This window comes from Cucumis sativus, chromosome 5, assembly GCF_000004075.3.
Source record: "Cucumis sativus cultivar 9930 chromosome 5, Cucumber_9930_V3, whole genome shotgun sequence".
Taxonomy (NCBI): domain Eukaryota; kingdom Viridiplantae; phylum Streptophyta; class Magnoliopsida; order Cucurbitales; family Cucurbitaceae; genus Cucumis; species Cucumis sativus.
Genome location: NC_026659.2, coordinates 26,832,998 through 26,854,287, shown reverse-complemented (window position 1 = coordinate 26,854,287; position 21,290 = coordinate 26,832,998). Strand labels below are relative to the sequence as shown.

The following is a 21,290-nucleotide window of genomic DNA, read 5'->3' as shown; positions in this document are numbered from 1 at the left end:
CTTCAAGAATAATCTTTAATTATCCCTAGCTCTTTTCTTCTCCATTAAAATGATACTTGAATGGTAATTATCTAATATGTGGATTTTATTTTATTGCATTAGTTGTTGTTTTTAAAATTAGTTTTAGTATAAAGACTATGAAATTATGTAATATAATTGATTGATTAGTAAAATCTTATGTTTGTATTATCCTAATTTAGTTTAGGGGGAAGATAAACATAGCTTAAATTGATAAATTAGTAAAGCAAAACGAAGGGGAAAGCGAGAGAGTGAGAGAGAGAGAGAGATTGTATTATTTGAAAGCATAGGTGTTTGTGTTTTCAAGTCCCGATGCCAACTAATGATAGTGACAGGCAAGAAAGACACATAGAGAGAGAGAGAGCTTGGGGACACTCCATTAAAGCCATAAAGCACTAAAAGATTTTCCATCTTTTTCCTTTTTTCTTTTTTTTTTGTTCTCTCCACCAACTTTTTCTTAGATAATAATAATAAAAAAATCAATTCATTTTCGAAACTTGTATTTTAATTTTTAATTTAATTAGTTTTGATAAAAAAGAAAGAGAAGGTAATTATAAAGTTATTTTATTATGGTTAGATGTAATTATAAATTGATAAGATTGAGAGACCGCCGATGAGTGCACCGTCGGGCACTTTCTTCGACGCAAATTCATAACTCACGAGTCAACTCCTCTAACTATGCGTCGAATTTCTGATGCTTTCCTGACCCTCCGATTTGCTTACCTTTTGCTTTCCAGTCCTCTCCTTTGACTCCTTTTTGAGGATTTTAAGGTTTTTTTTTTTATTTCTCTTCTTTTCTTTCTTTCTTTCAAGGGAACATGGAATTATATATGAATATATTATATTATTACGTGACATGGTTTTAAATATTGGATGCCTTTTCCCCCATTTTATAAATCCTTAAAGCTATTTCTTTTTAAAAGCCATCATTAATTAATTAAGATTAATCCTTTACTATATATATAGCTGTATGAATTGTTTTTAATATTCATATAAAATAATATTCTTTTCTCCCTTTATTTTAATCAATCAATCAATCACTCTCTCTCTCTATTGCAAATAAAGAATCTCCTAAAAGAATATTACAAATGGTTGTAGTGTGTAGATGAGCTTCGGGGTACATACCAATTTAATTATTTAAGCTTGGAACTAACGAATATGAAAAGAAAATATGAAAGTTGTAGAAGAATCTAACCCTAAGCTATTTCAATTCTCATCCTTGTTATGATATGCTTATGTTTGATGTGATTATTTTAATATTTAGAGTGTGTGTTTTGAGAGTGATTATGAAATAGTTAAAGTTTGTTTTCCAACTTTTTAATAAATAAATATAACACGCACGATTTTAATAATTAAAATCTAATTATTTTGATGTATAGAACTTGTTTTTAAAGTGTGAGATGAAATATTAATCTAAATTTGAGTGAATAAATATGTGTTTTAGAGTGATTTTTAAGTGGATAATGATTAGGTTGCACTTAATTTCTTTTATTCTTTTTTCTTACACTAAAAATAAAGTATAAAAGTTTTTTTTTTTTAATTTTAAAAAAGGCATAGTATAGTACATTATTATAAATCAGTATCATTTTTTTAAACATTTTTAAAATGGGAGTTTAAAAAATAACAAAAGAAAAGTTTATAATAATAAAATGTGACATCTATATTTTCTAAATTATAAAAATAATAAATTTAGATTATCAATACTAATCATATTTATCAAAATTTTAAAATGCAAAAGGAGGTGATATGAGCTTTTCTTTTAAAAAATTATTTTTAAATATATTTAAATTAAATTAATTAATAATTGGCTGGATATTGTTTTCCTTCCCTTTTTAAAAACAACGAATGAAAAATAAGTTTGCAAGGGCACATTTATTATATGGCAAAGTACTTGTGAACAACAATAAAACAATGATAATTATTGTAATCAGAGTTCGTACATTATATTTCATAAATATTGCTAATATCAATATAAATACTGCCATCGTACAAAATACATTATTTAATTCTAACATCAAATTAAAAAGTCTTGAAAATAAAAATTATTTATCAAAAGACAATATCCAATCCTTTTATTAGGACAGAATAATTTTAATAACATGAAATCACTTAAAAAATTATTCAAAATATAAAAACATTTTATTTTCCAAAAAGCTATCTGATCAAACCAGCCACTCTATATAATATTTTTGGTTTAAAGATTATGGTCAAACTTAAGTAATGCATAATCAGAAAAAATCACACCTTAATTGGAGGGCACAAACATCTATAAAGATCACATTAATTAGATTCTATAAAACACACTTCACAAAACCTTAGAAAATAGTGTATGGGTTAATAGCGTTTTACAAATCTAATTAAAATTATTGGTAATACATTAGTAGTAAAGATCATAAGGACAAAAAATACTTCAATTAAACCAACAAATGTTATAAGTCACAGTATATATTTTGTTACTTTTGAAATTGAATGACACATTTTTATTTTGAACTTTTCAATGATTGAGATTTGAAAACCATATTTTTGTAATTTCAAATATTATTTTGCATTTTGAGTGATTTGTTAAGCATGCATGAGTTTTAGATAATGTCCATGTTGTCAACCTTTGCTTTATCATCAACTTTCTTTTTATATTATATGCTTCCTTAAATCTCATATATATTATTTTCTTAAATAGAAAACCAATAGTTGAATGTACTATGGGTTGCATATTTTAAAAATATATTTAATGAAAATAATTATTTATTGTTGTCATATACATTGAATAATTGAGCATGCATGAAAAAAAATGTAGTACAAAGTATATAACTATTTTTTTAAATTAATCACAACATCAACACAATGAAGGGTAAATATTTTATTTTTTATAATTCTATGAAAATTAATTGAGTTTTAGTCATTAAAAAAAAGAATACTTTTTGAATCAATCTGCAAGGCATTCCCCATACCATAGAGGTAATAAATGAAATGGTCACAATAATAATTTGTATTATTGTAATCAATTATCAATGCTTCATATCTATCAATATTTAACTTTCACACCCACAGTTTCAACAACATTTTGGACAATATTAACTCACCCCTTTTCCTATCATAACTTATTATTATTTCTTTTAGCTGCTGCTGCACTAATTTAGCTGTCCACTGACATCCCAACTTAATGCTTATAGTTACAAACTAACTCATTTCTCCCTTTCAAAATAATATATATATATATACACTTTTCTCTTTTACCTATCGACCACGACTTAAATAGAACTTGAATATATATAGTACGTTTAACAAATTTGATTACAAAAATATTAATTTATTTTATAGATTTGGGAGGTTCGATCGAGTCTTGTAGCGATCTATGATATGATATCGAAAGTCACTTATATTTTTGAATTTAAAATTCACGTGGAAGAATCTTGGATAGATTTACCCATGTGTGGTGTGTGGTTTTTATTTCATGAAGTAAATGTGGGAAGGGAGGAGAGTTGATAGATGAATAAATTATAAGAGAGTTTTGATGAGGTTGGTTGAGCTTCACTTTTTGGTCAAATATTGATGGCATTTGTGAGAGAAATATTTGAATAAAGGAATAATAATGGAATTGGAACTATATATATATATATATTTAGTAGTTTAATTAATTAGTGAGTTTTATGTAATGTCTTGGAAATGATTTTGATGTCCCATTATTTGTTAACTTAGTTTTGGAATTCTTAAATTACTTTAAACTTTAATTATTGGATTCTCATTGAGCTTCACACACATTTTAGGTTGTGTCATTAAAGTGATGTAGATGACAATATTTTATCCTTTTTCAATTGATAGAAAGATAGGGTTTCTTTTTGGTGATTGGAAAAAAGTTTGTAATTCAACACAACTTGAAGGGTGAAAGTTAATAGTTTTCTAACTTTCTACATAGCAAAAAAGAAAAAGAACAGTATAATTTGATTCAATGTCATGGATAGTTCTTAAACTAGTAAATTTGTATATAGTATAGTTGAACAAAAATTTGCATTTGATTATTTGGAGCATCGGATACCAAACTATATGGAAGAAATTATAATGAAAATGAAAAGGAATAAAAAGGGGAGTGATGTTCATTAGAGAGGAATTCAAAATTGAAAAAGTAGAGTGGTGAAAATGGAAAAGAAAAACGAGATTATTGTTATTTATTTATTAATTAATGAAATGGTAGTGTTGGAGCAGGGAACCGTGGTTTAATGATCAAGAGCTCTCATTTTCATGCAAGTTTGGTTATAAATGCAGAAGCTTTACTGTTGTAGCTTCCCTTTCACCATTGCTTAAATAACCCGTTTCTTTGTATAAACTTTCCACTTCTTCCACCATCTTTCCTTTTCTCTCTCTGTATTTGATTCAATAAAATCTTCCTTTTTCTGTGTGAGCATCTCTCTGATCCTTGACAGACACAGCACACAGGCTGGGGCTCTGAGTCTGAGCTGAAATTTTGAAAAAAAGGGGGTTTGAACATAAAGTCCAAATTCAATGGAATTTATTTGAAGAAAAAGTTTGAATGGGGCTATGGAGTACTCAAAATGGTACATTATCTGAAATGGGTATTTTTCTCTTCCTACTTTTGGTGCCGTTTTCTTTCTCTCTGATTCAGAAGCTTGGTTTTTTTTTCTGACTAGGGCTTTCAACCTCTATTTATTATACTGAAATCAATGCTCTCTTCTCTGTTTTATCACTCCACTGCCTTCTGTTTCCTTTTACACTCTTATTCATCTCTTCTTTGAATTGTCGCTTCTTAATGTCTGTTGGCTTTTTGAGCCCTTCATTTTTATTGTTTTTTTTCTTCTAAAGTATTTAAGCTTCCCTTCCTTGCTTGGGAAATGGTAGCTTCATAAATACTGTCTTCTTTCCTACCATCTTCTTTACCCTTGTTGTGCTCTTTAATTTTACTTCTCCCTTTTGAAGCTTTTATTCCATTTCAACCTCTGGGACTTGGGAGATTTTAAGTAATTTCTTGAATTGGGAGAGTTTGTATAAGTTTGAACTGCTGTGTTCTTGTTTGTGTTGTTTCTCTTTTTTCTGTACTTCATTGTGAAACGTTTATTCATTCTGCTTGGAGTTGAGTAGCTTTTGAAGATTGTGGTTAATAGCAACTGTAAAAGTTTGGTATCTTATACATGCTTCTTCTTGGTATCTTAGCCAACAGATTATGGATATTGGTGACAGAGATAAATTTAGACTAGAAAGTAGCATAGAGGACACTATTAACTGTTCGAATAGCATGTCATCGGATTGGCAATTTGGCGAGACAACTCTCACGACTATGCCGACTGGTTTGGTTTTGCCAGGGAATGTGGATGTAGTTAGGAATCAGGATATGGTTGGTTGTTCTTCTTCCACTGCTTCTATGGTAGAGTCATTTAGCTCCACTATCTGGGAACAATCAGCTCATTGTCAGAACTTGGGAATTAGCAACATTCAAGGCCATAACATCTCCAATACTTCAAATATTATAGGAATTAGTAAGGCCAGTGGCTGTCCAGTTTCTTCAAGCAGTGACATTGATAGAACGCTTGACATCAGCTGGAACCTATCCCATAATATGTTAAAAGGGGGTGTTTACCTACCTAATTTCCCGGGTATGCTCCCGCCGAGTTTATCTCAACTTCCAGCTGATTCTTCATTCATTGAGCGTGCAGCCAGGCTTTCCTGCTTCAGTGGTGGGAATTTTGGTGGTGATGTTGGACATTTCAACGTTCCTGACCCTGTGGGTGTTTTTTCCAGAGGCATGGGAGTAATCCCTGAGAGATGGGATGAAATTCCACGAAACGGGTTAGGTTTGGCATCTGGAACAGGAGGACAATCTCAAAGAAACGTGGTTAACAGTGAATCTTCCATGCCTGTTTGTTTGACTAATGAACATGGAGCTACTGAAAGGGATTCACCTAAAAATGGAAGCCCTTTGAAATTGGATGGTCGTGGTAAACTTGCTGTTGATGGTTCTGCTAATGAATCTGATGAAGCTGAGTGTAGCGGGGGTGATGGTTTGGGTGAACCATGCACGTTAGAGGCCACGGGTAAGGAACTTTCTACGAAGGGTCTCGGCACGAGGAAAAGGAAAAGAAGTGGACAGGTAATTAATAATGATTTTTGTTCTTTTTCCCCCATGTGTTCAGTGAGGAGAATTATTACTAATTAGCTTGTTGATTTTGAATTTTTCCCATTCTTGCCATCATTTTGTTTTGGGTAGAAGACTGAACTTGATCAAGCCAATGGACCTCTTCAACAAACTACTGTTTCACCTAAGGATGATGCTGAAACTCAGCGAAAAAGAGATCAAAATCCGAATTCAACTGCAAACAAGGGTACAGGAAAACATGGTAAACAGGCATCTCAACCTTCTGATCCTCCAAAGGAAGAGTATATTCATGTTAGAGCTCGAAGGGGTCAGGCAACAAACAGTCATAGTCTTGCAGAGAGGGTAATATATGTCACAGTCAATTTTTCAAAGCATATTAGTATAGCTTCTCTAAGCATGAAAACCAGAAATTGACCGGCTTTGAATTCTGTTATAGGTAAGGAGGGAGAAGATCAGTGAGAGGATGAAGTTTCTTCAAGAACTAGTCCCTGGTTGCAGCAAGGTTTGATGGTTAACTTTGAACCTTAAATGTTGGAATCCCATCAAATTCTATGTTCACTCAGTTAAAGTTTGCAGGTTACTGGAAAGGCAGTGATGCTTGATGAAATCATCAACTATGTCCAATCACTGCAACGACAAGTCGAGGTATGAAAGTCAGTTCATATGCTTGATAGTTTCAATATGTATTATCAAAGTAGGTATCTTTTGCTATATTGGATGAAGATAAAAATTGCTGTAAAATCCTCTTGGTTAGTCTATATGAGATTTTCTTTGAACACTGAGGAAATCGTGACTCTGTAGCATATACTTTTGATTTCTAAATCTTCTTTTGAATATCCATTATTTTTGCAGTTTTTATCAATGAAACTTGCTACCGTAAATCCAAGGTTGGATATTAACATCGATGGAGTTGTAGCCAAAGATGTAAGTGTAATTTCACATTATAAAGAAATTCAACGCTCTTGTGAAAAATCAGTTTATGCATATTCTGGTTCTAACACACATAATGCTCTCCCAGATTCTTCAATCACGAGTTGGTCCATTGTCGACATTGGGATTTTCTTCGCATATGCCCGTTGCTTGTCCTCCACCTCATATTTCTCATCACGAACTTATCCCAACCAGTTTTCCTGCCATAGGGAGCTCTGAGATGTTAAGAAGCACAATGAATTCGCATATGACTCCAAGGTCTGGTGGATTTAAGAATCCTTCTCAGGTACCAACTTAATTACCTTGCTGAATGAAAATCTTTTTCATATTCTTCAATAGTTTGTTAAATACATAAAAATATGTCCACAGATAAAGAATGTATGGGAAGGTGAACTCCAAAACCTTGTGCAGATGAGCTTTGGGATGCCCACTCCCCCAAATTGTTTAGAAGTTGAAGGTAAAATAACAAAAAAACTACTCATGACATAAAAATCCAAACTACATCTTCAAATCCTTGAACTGAAATATAAATTGGTCTGATCTTGCAGGATCTGATTCATCCGGCAGAACAAAAGTTGAACATTGAAATTCTTCTTGATTTCCAAGAACCATTTCTGCTTCTTCTTGTACAGGTGCATTTGTGTTAGTTTTAGTACGAGATTCATCGCCACGAGCTATTTCTACTTCGTGGTAAAATGTGAAAGGAACTGCGAGATTTAGTTGTCCAATGTGATATAAGAAATACCATTACTGTATTTGGAGCTGTGTTACTCTAGCGGGTAACTGATATAAGAAATACCATTCTGTGACAATCACCCAGAAATCAATGACCTGGTAGAGAAACTAGTTTCCAATCTCATTAGTTCATATTATAGGAGAGTCCTTGCCTTAGTCTTTGTATAGAGGCGTCGAGGATTCGACATCTAAAAACCGAGAAACAGCTTGAAGTGAGTGTGTTTTCTTGTTAAGAAAATGAGAAAACAAATGATAATGTGTGATTTCACTAGCTGGAATGGATTGGCTGCAATTTTTAAAACTCTGCTGAGGGAAATGTTGTTTAGTGTGAATGAATTGAGATTCATGAAACATCTTTAAGCTTAGTAAGCAATTGATGAGTTTCTGCTGTATAAAATATGAAATGACCTTAGACTTTCATGGTTGATGCAGGAAGGAAGTGGCCATTTTCTCAACTATCACCTATAAATCTGTATTGAAAATTGAACTTTTTTTTTTCCATTATCATTTTAAAAACTCAATATTCAGAAAAAATGTTGTCTGTTGTTGTAAGTTTTTTAGATGTCAAATTCCAATCGAATATAAAATCAAAGTTAAAAAATCTATTACTTTTAAGATTTTAAAGAGCAAATAAATTACAAAAGCATGAAAGGACTACCTTCGATTCTTCATTTTAAAATCAAGTCAAATTTTGAAGAAAAAGAAAGTTTAATTTTTTTTAAAAAAATGATTAACAAACAAAGCATATTTGATGATTTAACATATATATACTCTTGTCTAAATCTATCTGAATTCTTATATTAATGAATTAGAAAAATATATATAGTTACTATGAGACCATTTCAAACACAATAATTGGACACAAGACATTATGATTATACTCTTGAAGCCTATTATCGATAAAGATAGATTATATAGAATAAAGATAGTTATAAACATGACAATTAGATTCAAAATAATTAAAGATATAACAATATTTTGAAATATAATTAAATCTTTCAAACTCTATAAACCATATTGTAAATATTGATCTATAATTGATAAACAACAATAGTCTATCATCAATAGATTTTGCTATATTTGTAATTTTTTAAAATTGTGTTATATTCTTAATTATTACTAAAATTATGCCACCAATTATAATTAATTTTTTAAAAAACCAATTCTCTTTTACGTGTGGCTGGGCCATCAAGAGTGTAGGTTCCAAATGAATTGGGCCGGGAGACGGATGAAAGAGACCTAGTGGTAGAGAATCCGAAGTAATTCGGATCATTCTTCTTCGGGTTGAGGAACCGATTGTATAAACGCGACGTTGGTTCCCGCCAACTATTTTCTTGAAGAGGAACATGTCTTCTTCATCAAATTACTACACTGCTGCGCTTAAGTTTTGCTGCGAAGCTCGGAATCGAGCCCAAGTTAAGAAGCTTCATTGCCGCATCATCAGAACTTTAACTAATCCTGAAACTTTTCTATATAATAATCTCATCAATACTTACGGGAAGCTTGGGGACTTGAAGAATGCACGGAACGTATTCGATCATATTCCTCAACCAAATCTTTTTTCATGGAACACGCTGCTTTCAGCATACTCAAAATTGGGTTACCTTCAAGATATGCAACGCGTGTTTGATAGTATGCCTAACCATGATGTGGTCTCTTGGAACTCGCTTCTTTCTGGATATGCGGGTAACGGTCTGATTTCCGAATCGGTTAGAGTTTATAACATGATGTTAAAAGATGGGTCGGTAAATTTGAATAGGATTACATTCTCTACTATGTTAATACTCTCGTCTAATCGAGGATTTGTTGATTTGGGTCGGCAGATTCATGGGCAAATCTTCAAATTTGGTTATCAATCTTATCTGTTTGTTGGGAGTCCTTTAGTGGATATGTATGCAAAAACGGGATTTATCAATGATGCGAATCGGATTTTTGAAGAGATACCTGAGAAGAATATAGTTGTGTATAATACTATGATCACAGGTCTTTTGCGGTGTAGATTTATTGTAGAAGCTGAGCAATTGTTTGATAATATGCCAGAAAAAGATTCGATTTCATGGACAACTATCATAACTGGACTTACCCAAAATGGTTTGTTTAAAGAAGCAGTCGATAAGTTTAAAGAAATGGGAATAGAAGGTTTTTGCATGGATCAGTTCACCTTTGGGAGTGTGTTGACTGCATGTGGAGGTTTTCTGGCACTTGATGAGGGAAAGCAAATTCACGCCTATATTATCAGGACTGATTATCAAGATAACATCTTTGTAGGAAGTGCTCTACTTGACATGTATTGTAAGTGTCGTAATGTAAAATATGCGGAAGCAGTGTTTAGAAAAATGAGGCACAAGAATGTAATATCATGGACAGCAATGCTAGTTGGTTATGGTCAGAATGGATACAGTGAAGAAGCCGTTAGGATATTTTGTGATATGCAGAGAAATGAGATTCATCCAGATGATTTTACTCTAGGGAGTGTAATTAGCTCATGTGCAAACCTCGCGAGCCTAGAAGAGGGTGCCCAGTTTCATGGCCAAGCTTTAGCTTCTGGTTTAATTTGTTTTGTTACGGTTTCAAATGCTCTAATCACTCTATATGGAAAATGTGGAAGCCTAGAACATGCCCACCAGTTGTTTCATGAAATGAAAATAAGGGATGAAGTTTCTTGGACAGCTTTAGTCTCAGGTTATGCACAATTTGGAAAAGCCAATGAAACAATATCTCTGTTCGAAACAATGTTGGCCCATGGTATCGTACCTGATGGAGTTACTTTCGTTGGAGTTCTATCAGCTTGTAGTAGAGCGGGTTTAGTGGAGAAAGGTTATCATTATTTTGAATGTATGGTGAAAGAACATAGAATCACACCAATCCCCGATCACTACACATGCATGATTGACCTTCTCAGCCGAGCTGGAAGATTAGAAGAAGCAAAAAACTTCATCAACCAGATGCCTTTTAGTCCTGATGCAATTGGTTGGGCCACATTGCTAAGTTCTTGTAGACTCAATGGGAATCTGGAAATTGGTAAATGGGCTGCCGAGTCTCTTCATAAACTAGAGCCGCAAAACCCTGCTAGTTATATTTTATTATCAAGCATTTATGCTGCGAAAGGTAAATGGGATGATGTAGCAAAATTGAGAAAAGGAATGAGGGAAATGGGAGTGAAAAAGGAACCGGGACATAGTTGGATCAAATATAAAAATAAAGTGCACATTTTCTCAGCAGACGACCGGTCAAGTCCATTTTCGGATCAGATATATGCCAAGTTGGAAAGTTTGTACCTAAAAATGATTGAGGAAGGGTATGTGCCTGATATGAGTTTTGTTCTCCATGATGTTGAGAAGTCAGAGAAAATTAAGATGCTTAATCACCACAGTGAGAAACTTGCTATTGCCTTTGGGTTGTTATTTATACCTGACGGTCTTCAAATACGAGTTGTAAAAAATCTCAGGGTCTGTGGCGATTGCCACAATGCCACAAAATACATTTCTAGGATCACCCAGAGAGAGATACTTGTAAGAGATGCAGTCCGTTTCCATTTGTTCAAGGATGGAGTGTGCTCATGCGGGGATTTCTGGTAGCGTCTTGCCATCTAAAACCTCAGCCAAAGATGACAAAACCTCGGAGTTGTTATGTTAGTAAAAGCTAAGTTTTATTTGAGCCTGAGACCTACCATCAATCTCGAATGTGTATATACTTGCTATGAGCTTGATTGATGATTCTTTTGTGCAATCATGTAATTCAGAACAGTCTTTTATCAAATAAGAATTCTTTCAAGGATCACAAGAAGGAACTGTTTTGTGCTATGAGCCATCAAGTATTACACCGTTCAGCGAAGCTACCAGATGTGTCAAGATGAATTTATCCAAAGCATATTGAAAATATTTCTAGCTTGTGTGAAATCTGATGGTTGCTTGAAGTTTTCTAGTTCAAGTGAGCTGTCTAAGCTGCAAGCGTGCTTGTAGAATTCCAGCACTAGTGTGTGATCTGTGTTTCTGAAGCGGTATTGACAACTTTGCTGCAAATTGATTCCTACGACGAAATGGGGTTGAAACATGCCTACTTTGATGCGTATCCATAGAAAATTATCACAATTGACAGAGTAACCATTGCCACTTCTCCCCCTTATTTTCAAGGAAATATTTAACGAATTTATATTTTTTACCATCTTTTTTCACTGTTTGATGGATATCAAACCTGGAAAAGGTTTAAAGGTCTAATGTGATTAAAGCGCAATAGTTTGGAATTGTGTAGACCAGTTTCAATGTCAGGCAAGGAAGATATTCTTCCCATTCGATACTTTATTGCTTAGGTTCTTGTAGCTTCAGTTATTAATTATTGTCTTACTGTCTTGTACATTTCCTTTACTGATTACAGTTCTCTTTTTCAATATAAATGTGCCTCGCTGTTCCTCCATTTCTGAAGGTTTTAATAATGCATTGAAGTGCGCTGCAAATTGCTTTCAAACTAAACCCAGTTGTCCCGCGTGGCGGTCAAGTGATAAGAAAGGCATAGTAATAATTGAAGTTTTGTGCAACATCCAGGTTAATTAAAGAACATCGGATAAAAGATAACGAAGAAAGATGGAAACACTTCTCTTGTGTCGTGAAAAGTTTCAGTTAACTGAGGACTAAAATCCAGATGAGAATTTGTATTAGACTAGGGACGAACTCCGGTTATCTTCTTGGGATGGTTTGATGGATAGGCCTGAAGCTTGCGACTGGCTCTGTATCATGTGAAAAAATGCATAATTATTATATAATTTTAATACTGGAGATAAGGATAGAGGCGAAGGCGATGGAAACTATTACCTGTATTTTTGTACAGATCTCAATAACTTCAGAAAGAGGTGCCCAGTCCCCAAAGTTCCGCTCAATAAACTGGTAAGCAATACCACGCTTTGATGAGCCAAGAATGAACAAACCACCCTTAATTTCTCCTTCTCCATTGAAGTTTTGCTTTATTCCCATTGCTTTTGCACGCTTATAATTTGCTATAGCCCGAGGGTTGAAAAGAAATCCGAATAGGAATTTTTCCTTCATTAACTTTCCACCACCTAGAGCTTTGAAGAATCCTCTGCCTTGGTCAAAGATTACAGTGCCTCCCCAGTACCGGGGCCAGAAGTCCTTCACCTGCATCACCATTTCAGTCAAACAGATTGGATGGGTTAAAAAAGCTAGAAGTTTTATGAATACCTCTGATTCTATGTGTTCATGAATTACAGCGAATAGTTGGTATCCTAGTGCATCAAATATCGCTTTTCTGGCATATAGCTGGTGAGCTTCTGCTCTGCACATGATGCACCTGTTTTCAAATTCAAGAGATGTTAGTTGTTCCTTTCCCTCAAGATGGCTCAAACACCAGTAACAATATCAAAACGTGATACTGAACGCATCTACAGGAACTGGAAAGTTGCTTTTCGTTTGTGCTTTTTTAGTTAGTGAGTCAAGTTTAAACCATCTTCTTCATGAATAAAACTTATCTGTCTACAACTTAAAATCAGGTCTTGAAGCAATATGCTTAAACTTACCCAGGTCGTCTAATACAGAGGATAATGGCTGGCTTATCCTGCCATAGTGATGATGCTTTCATAGGGGGAGTCTTAGTCTTCACCAAGCGCTCCATTCCAATTTTATACTCTGGAGTTAATTTCTGAATGGAGATGTTTTCAATGGCAGAATAAGGAGCAATTTTATCAACAATATGAGGAGGTTGCACACAACCACATGCTATATGACCAGCTAGTTCTGTTGCAACAATCCCCTTGAACTCATACCCGTCTTCAATCTTAAATTCACTCATTGCTTGCTCAACTGTTTTATCCTGAAAGTTTCGGCTTCTCATACTTTGCATCCTCTTTGAGCTGTTAGACTGATAAGTCCTCTTGATGCTTGTTGATGCTAAAGGAGCATCAAACTTATTGGTCGAGGGATCCACACACGAACTTTTTCTATCATGGAAACGTGCAATATGACCTCTCTTCATATGGAATTGAGATGTTAAATCCTCAACACTTATGCTTAGAAGTTCAGGCAAACATTTTCCGGTGGACTCTAGCCTATCTGCATACGGCATCAGAGATCTATCATGCAGATAAGTTCTAATTTCAATTGCTTCCTGTCATAGCAAAACCGATTCATGAGAAATTTTCAAAAAAGAAAGATAGAAGGAAAGAATTGACTAGCTATGATAATTCATAAATTGGATGAATTATACGAAGGTTTCTACTCCAGAAATCTTTGAAGATATAAACATCTGAAATTGCTTACTGGGGTGCGTTTTTGTTTTAGAACTAGAAAAAAGTATTGTTTACCAACCTTCTGTTGTCGTGTCATGTTTATAGCATCCATATCCTCAGAATTCATGACCTTCAAGGTGGGTACATCATCCCAGCCTTCATCCAGCAAAGTGGGAAGCAGATCCTTAAGAACCCCATTTCCCACAAAATCTTCCACAGAGAAAGAACCCATTTTCTTCCAAGGATAACCGATGGCTCTTGCTGTCTAAATAATATAAGTTTTTTTCTCACCTTTGATCTTTCACCTAGCCACTCCTGGGAAGACTTAAAATATTATTATCGATACAGAGGTGGTGCTTTATAATATATGAACAATGAACTCACCTGAATATCAAGAAAAAGTCAAACATCGAGATTTATTCAACTTTATGAACAGACAAGTTTGCATATGAACAATAAAGCACTATTGTATGATGCATTTGATTTCGTCAATATCAAGGTTTTTCTTTTTAGCTGCTCTTCTTGATGTTCAGAGGATTGCTCAACAAATAGTGCTAAAGTGGATGATGATAAGGATGTTAAATCTTGAATATCAAGAGAAAGGACATTCCTAGCAAAATGAGACCAAGTCAGCATCCACCTTATAAATTAGAGACAAAGATGTCATCAGATATTAAATATTAGGTGGAAAAGAGGGAAAGCTTCAACTGCTACGTCCAAACCAAAGCACTTTTGCTTAGAACACGACAGAGATTACTTGAAAATAATATCAAGAACAAAGATGATTCATGGTTGCTTTTTGTTCCATAATCTTAAACATATATGTATATATATGCTAAAGTGGGTTGTAGTTGCCGGCCTTACACCTGCTTTATGTTATTGGGTTGAATTTGAAAATGCAGGCTTGGAGGTTTTGTTTTAGTAAGCTGACTTTCAATTTTTGGAGTTCTGTATGAATATTATTTTGAAAAGTCTATATTTAACATGCATTAAAGAAAGTGTTTTTTTTTTACAATACTTTCGTGGAAGAAAAGTTCAGATGTTCTTACCAATTCAAGATTGCAATGTCGTGATAAACATTTTCATACTCAACCATATTAAGATATTTAAAGTCATATTACAACTTTGATATTAATGTTTACTTGATATATGAAATCATGTATTTTAAAAGCGTTCCATCTTGATTACGATAAACTTTTAGTTTTGTCTAACAAATCACTCATTTGAAATTTCATATATCAACAATAATATAAACTTTAGAAAATATTTAATATATTTTTAAATTTTTATTTTTTAATTTTGTATCTAATATATCCGTAAATTTACAAAAAAATTACCAATTAAACAGAGAGAAAAGTGAAAAAATAAAAGTTGCTATTTAAATAAAAGTACAAATCAAAATTGGTATATATTGTAAAGAGTCAAAATTGTACCTATAAAAGTACATTTTTTTAAAACTTCTGTCATGTTCTATGCCTAAGAATGAAGAATAATCTTTCCAGATTGGGAATGGTTAGACCCTTTTGAAGAAGCTACTACTTGTTTCTTACTACTTATTCACTGTCCATAGCTGCTGGTCAATCAAGATAATATTTCATTTTATCTTAATTCGATATGCATTTCCTTTGCTAATCGCTCCTACAAATTTACAAGGTCCTTTGATGAATTGAATTCCATCTTGTCCGAGCGATGTTTGCCGGAGTTATTGATTGTCGTTAATCAGCTTCACAAACGCAGTCAGCAGCAAATTTTGAGAACTTGTGAACATGGCAAAATCATAGACTATAATTAGGAGCTGAGAAATTTGGTACCTTTTTCAAATGGGTTAATATTTTTTCTGCTATTCGCCTCGTCTCGCTGTTCCATTGATGGGAAGCAGTAGCCAAAATTGCAGGCAACGATCTGTCCTGTGATATATTGGAAAGTGATTCTTCCCCACCCTTGAGCAACAACTTCTCCATCAACCAAAATGATTTATGCAATACAGATTCTTGTTTATGGATTCCTACCACATTCAGGACATGCCTTATTGTGTTAAATTCGATCAGTAGCCTCACACTTCTGTCCATATCCACTTTGTCATCCACAAGCGTACAAATGGCTGACAAAGCTGCCTCAACTACCTCTTCGTTCTCATTGTCTAAACATGTCAATAACTTTTCAATTGCCTTTGCATGGACTAAACAGAATGTGTTTTGTGAAGAGCAAGCCCCTTTATGAACTGGGCATACTCGTAAGTGACCCTTCTGTGATGGACCTAACGATAGAAGCTTGGGTAAGTGGAGAAATTTCATAACCTTGTTTTTAATGTTCAGGGGCTTGGATAGACTAGTAGATACTGATGATAGTTTCTCCAACCCAATGGCAGATAGCTTTTGAACTTCATTGCTTGATGTTTGGGTTAGCAGGTTGGCAAACACTGATGTAAAATTGTGTAATTTTGCCAGAAACAATATTTGTGGGTCATAAATTGTTGCTGTGAATCTGACAAGAATTCCCACTGAACCCTCTAGTAAAGCACTTGCATACCTGCTCATTCCTGTTCCATTGCTTTGTATATGATTGATTGTTTGCAGGAGCTTGGGGACGGTGTTCTTGTTTACCAGAATGGTGTTGAGGGCTAGACTATCGTGAGGGAGTTTTGCTAAGAATGTTGCTGAAAGTGTCTGCTTCTCTTTGATTTGGTTTGTCAAGGCAATGCTGCTGATAAGATTCGCCACTTGGTCACTGGTTTTGCAGAGTCTTTCTGTCATTGTGAACCCCATGTAAGCGGACAGTGATATGAGCAATTTTATTGCTGCAGCTCCAAGTTCTTCATCTGGACTACTGATGAAATATATGAGGGTATCACATGCTTCAGTGTTTTTTACACCTGAAACAATGGTGTCCATTGATTTTGGAGATTTCGTCAAGCATAACAGTATTCTGATGAGACTCGTGCTAAATATTGATTCATCTGAAGTTGAGTTCTTGAGCAATTCGATAATGTTGTAGACTACATATTCTGAATTCATAGTGTAGCCTTGAGCATTAACTTGAAGTGTCTCAAGGTCAAGACCGAATTCACATATATTTGCCAGGATTTTAGTCGCTTCTGCTTTTGGATCATTAAGTTCATCACGGATGGTACGAGTGAACATCTCTTCAGCCATGACTTGTACAGCTCCAGCTTCTGCTAATGTTCTACCATTAGGCCTGTGAGATGAAATTTGCAATAGAGCTTTAAGGGCTGCCTTGCGGGTAAATGTACCTCCTTCATGCACCATCTTGACAAGAACTGGAGAGGCCCTCTCAGCTACATACGCCATACAATCATGTCTGATGACAATCTCCCCAAGATAGCTTGCCATTTCTATTCTCATCCACTCACTACCTGTTTAAAATTACTAAATTGACATATGGTGATAGAATTGGCAACATTAAATTCTAAGATGAAGTGTGATCATTGAATTAGCAGTCAATTTCCATGCTACCTGTTATGTACATTTTAATGATTTTCAACCAATAAGCCTCCAAATATATTTTGTATTGTTACTACTGATTGTTCTTCAAATTATGTAAAGGATGGTTGTGTTGGGAGTGTCAGAATCTTAAACTCACCTTCAGTAAGATGCCTTATGAGGGGTTCCATGAGTCCACCTTCTGCCATAAGCTTGATATTCGTTGGAAATTTCTCTAAGTTTCTCAAGGTTTCATCTACCTTTTCTGAAGAAAATTCATCTAAACTGTTGTCCTTCATGCTGATCAGCCCTGAAATCCCCCCAGTTACTGAACCAATTGGATCTGACAATGACTGGGATTTTGAAAGCTCAAACAACAGAAGCAATGCTGTATCTCGAATGGACCTGTGACTACTTGATAGTTGATTGATTATTCTTGACATGTTCAATTGGTTACAGATCATTATCTGCATAAGAATAGGAGTAAGTTTGTGCCTACACTTCTGCCTTTTTTGTATATTTCATTTCTTTTTATTTTGAATTGCAGGCTGAAAATTTACATTCTATTTTCCGTAGTTAATTATTTCATCTTTCCCTGTACATTGCATAAATGCACAAGAGAGCAGAGCCACGACTTGTGGTATTGAGTCTCCATTAAATTCGAGCCTAATGAATTATGAACACAAGCCAGGGACTGATAGCTAACAAAAGTACTAACAGTTGATGTGGTCAACATGTACATGTAGTAGAACTGTTTCCAGAAACTGATTTGGACAATGATATCATTCTATCCAAAAAAATGTAGCATTTTATATTGCACAACTCGGGAAGGGGAACTTATTTCATTTCATTTTAATCAGTAATAGCAATGGTTTTTCTTTTCGTTTCAATTTTCTCCAAAAGCTTGGTTTCTTATCAAATAAAAGGCAATGGCAATCATTTTACATGTAATTTGTTGAAGAAAGATCTTCCCTGTGGCTTGTGGGAAAATCTCGGAATTGGAAGACTCTGCCATATAGATCAAGAAACTGGCCTGATGCAATTAATCTTTTTTATTTAATACCAAGGGCCAAATGGTTTAGCCTATATAATTCTAATCTACCCCAATTGGTCATAGATATCGGATGCTCATAATGATAGTTTAAAAGAAACATAATGATCACTGGACCCGGAGGATGTTGTAAGGTTAAATATTTATCTTGCAAGAACGCAGAGAGAGAGAATTATAATTATTATTATATTAGAGGATTGGTGGGAGATAAGAGATTGGATTCTTTCTTCTGATTACCATTTTTGTTTTATATGCCTGCTAACCTGATTTTCTAGTATCACTCATAGTTTTTTGTTCTTTAAGTTTTGAACTTTCAGTGGATTATAAGTCTCCAGCTTTCTTTTAGGCATAATGTTTGTATTTCACTTCATTTCAGTTTATTCATTTAAAAACGACAGAACTTAGAAGCTTGGAATTCTAGAATAAATTTCAAAAGCTGTTTTCTATCTATTCTTTAATTATTTACTTATTTTGTTATATTTGGGGTGGGGGCATGGGAAGAGGGAGGAACTGCAGAGACATGACAGAGCAATGACTTGTGTATAATAATAAGACAACTAGAATGAATTTGAACCTTGTTGTCTTCATTGACTTCTACCATTTGATGCAATAGCTGTAGAACTGCATATCTAACATCTCTGTCTCTGTACTCCAGAAAGTCAACGAGCAACTGTAACATGTCAAAATCTAAGATCTGTTCTAAGTTGCTGATGCTTGACAGGTCTTTGATTGTCTCAAGCACCATTTCATCTGAACTGGCTAAGGAAAGAGAATCCCGGGTGACTTCAATTGTTGGTGTCTCATTGCGTTCATTCCATTTGTCTATTGTAGACTTCAGAGCTCCATTGGAATTAAAAGCTTTGGACACAAGCTTTTGCCCTGTGACTGGGCAGAAAGTTTCCTCAAATTCTTTAAACTCTTGAAACCACTCAACAATTGCTTGTCTTTCATATGACACTCCCGTTTCTAAGGTAACTGGATCTTCCATTATGTTCTTTGTCAATGGACAGATGAAGGTTTCAAAGAGAGGTTTTGTGTAATGGGTCTTTGAGGGTAGTTTTTCCACGTCTGATGTAGCATTTCTATACTTCATTTGGCTTCTTCCACCCTTTCTAATAATAACAGCGTTACTCAACTCTAATGCAACTGGAGATTGTGTATTGGTTGTGCTTGTGTCCCAGTCCATGTCAATGGGGTATAGATCTTTTTCTATAACTTCTGGTACTTTTTCCGACTGTTCCTCCAAAGAAGTTTGAATCTCTTGCATGTTCATTATGGCTTGAGCTTGGTCAATTTTAATGGATATATTTTTCATCTCATCTGAAAGTGATAAAATTGCCACTTTCACATAATTTTGTTCCTTGAATGTAGCGGTTGCTATCTTGTTCAAGCATTCACCCATCTGTTTTATCACCTCTTCTAGTGGATTTATGATGCTAATGGGATCAGAATTTGAGACTAGTTGAATGCTGGTTAGGAACTTTTCCAGAAGATACTTCGCAAGGTTGATGCTTTTATTTAGAGATTGAAGGATTTCGTCAAATTTTGTGGGGTCTAGTGCCTGCAACTCCTCAACAGCCAAAGCTGCTCGATAAAAGTAGCTTCCAATCTCAATAAATTCTCCATGTTCTTCTTCAGTGCACGCTGTGGAATCAATGATTTCTGAGATGGAAGCTAAGACAACTTCAGCTGAAGACATCATTGGCTTTGTCGTCATTGCTCTCAACATAAACTGAGTTGTTCCTCACTCAGCTCATGGTGGTCATGTGATTTCCACTGTTTCCCTTTGATCAACACACATTTCCTACCATATGCCATTGCTTCCTGGCTTTGCAATCAGTATGGCCGAAAGAATCAGCAATCTTCTGCAAATTATGAAGATACACAACTTTGGTGATCAAACAATCATATACCAAATGGACTGATGCAACTCAAGTCTCGTGGTAAGAATTTTTCTTTCAACTTGTTATTTGCTTCAAAATCTTTGCATACAAAAAAGAACGTTTAAAGCTCTACCAAACTTTTCTTGTTAAAGAATTCATACAAAAGTAGACCTAAATAAGCAGAAGAAATAATATATAATTACTGTGAGTACAAAAGTTTTGAGGTACCATATTCATGCTTGAAGCTACTGCTTGTAATATGATCCCAAATCCTTGTAGATCCTTGTTAACTGGCTTCTTCTTGCTCAATAATTATTCACATACCAGATCGTGGATACTTTATTGAATCAAATTCCCTAATTGGCACTTTTTTTTTCTCTCTTTCATTCAATATTTCTTCATGTGAAAATGAGTATCAATACATGATTTTTTTTTATGTTTTTGGTGGTTGAAAAACTGATGGGAGAGATTGAAGTGTATAGGACTGAGTCGGAATCTAGGAAGAGGTTGAATAGACTTAATGCGATTTTTAATGTTTCTTTAATAGAAATATCACATTACGAAGCAAATGACGTTTTAGATTAGTTGCTTCCTTGATTTTTATTTTAATAGTTTAAATTATTGCGAATTTGAGTATAGAGAAAGTTAGAGTTTAGTTTTTATGAATTATTTACATGGTTGTCGAGCTATACGAGATGAAATTCTAACTTTATTCGATTAGTCAATTTATATATCAAAAAATATCTTTTAACTTTGTATTTCTAGTCAAAGATACTCTAATTTTGAAAGTCCCAAAAATACAATTAATCTTTCGAATAGTTCTAAGATATCATTATTACATATAGTTTTAGATGGATCATTAAAAAGTATCGTTAAACTTTCAAAAGTTTTAAAA

At 34.2% G+C, this 21,290-nt stretch overlaps 4 protein-coding genes across 8 annotated transcripts; 2 read left to right on the top strand and 2 right to left on the bottom strand.

Annotated features, from left to right (window-relative positions):
• Positions 1-4,107: 4,107 nt before the first annotated feature.
• LOC101209589 (transcription factor bHLH49) lies at positions 4,108-8,211 on the top strand. 3 transcript variants are annotated; one of them, XM_011657426.2, is made up of 9 exons: positions 4,108-4,568; positions 5,182-6,115; positions 6,236-6,463; positions 6,558-6,623; positions 6,698-6,766; positions 6,974-7,045; positions 7,140-7,337; positions 7,421-7,508; positions 7,600-8,211. In XM_011657426.2, the coding sequence occupies exons 1-9, from the start codon at positions 4,552-4,554 to the stop codon at positions 7,635-7,637; spliced, it is 1,710 nt and encodes a 569-aa protein (XP_011655728.1). In that variant the 5' UTR covers positions 4,108-4,551; the 3' UTR covers positions 7,638-8,211. The 3 variants fall into 3 exon arrangements, with proteins under 3 accessions (XP_011655728.1, XP_011655727.1, XP_004135136.1); XM_011657425.2 differs by having other exon boundaries at positions 4,118-4,568; positions 6,233-6,463; XM_004135088.3 differs by having other exon boundaries at positions 4,119-4,586; positions 6,233-6,463.
• An 826-nt stretch (positions 8,212-9,037) lies between these two features.
• Positions 9,038-12,139, top strand: LOC101217254 (putative pentatricopeptide repeat-containing protein At1g68930). Its single transcript, XM_004135373.3, has one exon. It carries the CDS (start codon positions 9,133-9,135, stop codon positions 11,362-11,364), a length of 2,232 nt encoding a protein of 743 aa, XP_004135421.1. The 5' UTR covers positions 9,038-9,132; the 3' UTR covers positions 11,365-12,139.
• An 89-nt stretch (positions 12,140-12,228) lies between these two features.
• Positions 12,229-14,876, bottom strand: LOC101217484. The gene is made up of 6 exons (XM_004135374.3): positions 14,406-14,876; positions 14,101-14,336; positions 13,314-13,900; positions 12,979-13,087; positions 12,595-12,915; positions 12,229-12,509 (listed from the first exon to the last, which is right to left on the bottom strand). Exons 2-6 carry the CDS (start codon positions 14,251-14,253, stop codon positions 12,438-12,440), a joined length of 1,242 nt encoding a protein of 413 aa, XP_004135422.1. The 5' UTR covers positions 14,254-14,336; positions 14,406-14,876; the 3' UTR covers positions 12,229-12,437.
• Positions 14,877-15,378: 502 nt separating this feature from the next.
• LOC101217719 (putative U-box domain-containing protein 42) lies at positions 15,379-20,894 on the bottom strand. 3 transcript variants are annotated; one of them, XM_011657423.2, is made up of 5 exons: positions 20,624-20,894; positions 19,087-20,377; positions 17,622-17,928; positions 15,833-17,394; positions 15,379-15,744 (listed from the first exon to the last, which is right to left on the bottom strand). In XM_011657423.2, exons 2-5 carry the CDS (start codon positions 20,239-20,241, stop codon positions 15,724-15,726), a joined length of 3,045 nt encoding a protein of 1,014 aa, XP_011655725.1. In that variant the 5' UTR covers positions 20,242-20,377; positions 20,624-20,894; the 3' UTR covers positions 15,379-15,723. The 3 variants fall into 3 exon arrangements, with proteins under 3 accessions (XP_011655725.1, XP_004135423.2, XP_031741017.1); XM_004135375.3 differs by having other exon boundaries at positions 15,379-17,394; XM_031885157.1 differs by lacking the exon at positions 20,624-20,894 and having other exon boundaries at positions 15,379-17,394; positions 19,087-20,460.
• Between the last annotated feature and the right edge of the window lie 396 nt (positions 20,895-21,290).

Bases quoted from the DNA above. Each gene is read 5' to 3' on its own strand.
- LOC101209589 (XM_011657425.2), top strand. The intron at 6,624-6,697 runs GTTTGATGGTTA...TAAAGTTTGCAG, and splicing joins TAGTCCCTGGTTGCAGCAAG to GTTACTGGAAAGGCAGTGAT. The intron at 7,509-7,599 runs GTAAAATAACAA...CTGATCTTGCAG, and splicing joins AAATTGTTTAGAAGTTGAAG to GATCTGATTCATCCGGCAGA.
- LOC101217484 (XM_004135374.3), bottom strand. From the start codon at position 14,253: ATGGGTTCTTTCTCTGTGGAAGATTTTGTGGGAAATGGGGTTCTTAAG. The intron at 12,916-12,978 runs GTATTCATAAAA...ATGGTGATGCAG, and splicing joins ATGAACACATAGAATCAGAG to GTGAAGGACTTCTGGCCCCG. The intron at 12,510-12,594 runs GTAATAGTTTCC...CACATGATACAG, and splicing joins AGATCTGTACAAAAATACAG to AGCCAGTCGCAAGCTTCAGG.
- LOC101217719 (XM_004135375.3), bottom strand. From the start codon at position 20,241: ATGTTGAGAGCAATGACGACAAAGCCAATGATGTCTTCAGCTGAAGTT. The intron at 17,929-19,086 runs GTTCAAATTCAT...ATTCTTATGCAG, and splicing joins AAGTCAATGAAGACAACAAG to ATAATGATCTGTAACCAATT. The intron at 17,395-17,621 runs GTGAGTTTAAGA...AATTTTAAACAG, and splicing joins CATAAGGCATCTTACTGAAG to GTAGTGAGTGGATGAGAATA.
- LOC101217254 (XM_004135373.3), top strand. From the start codon at position 9,133: ATGTCTTCTTCATCAAATTACTACACTGCTGCGCTTAAGTTTTGCTGC.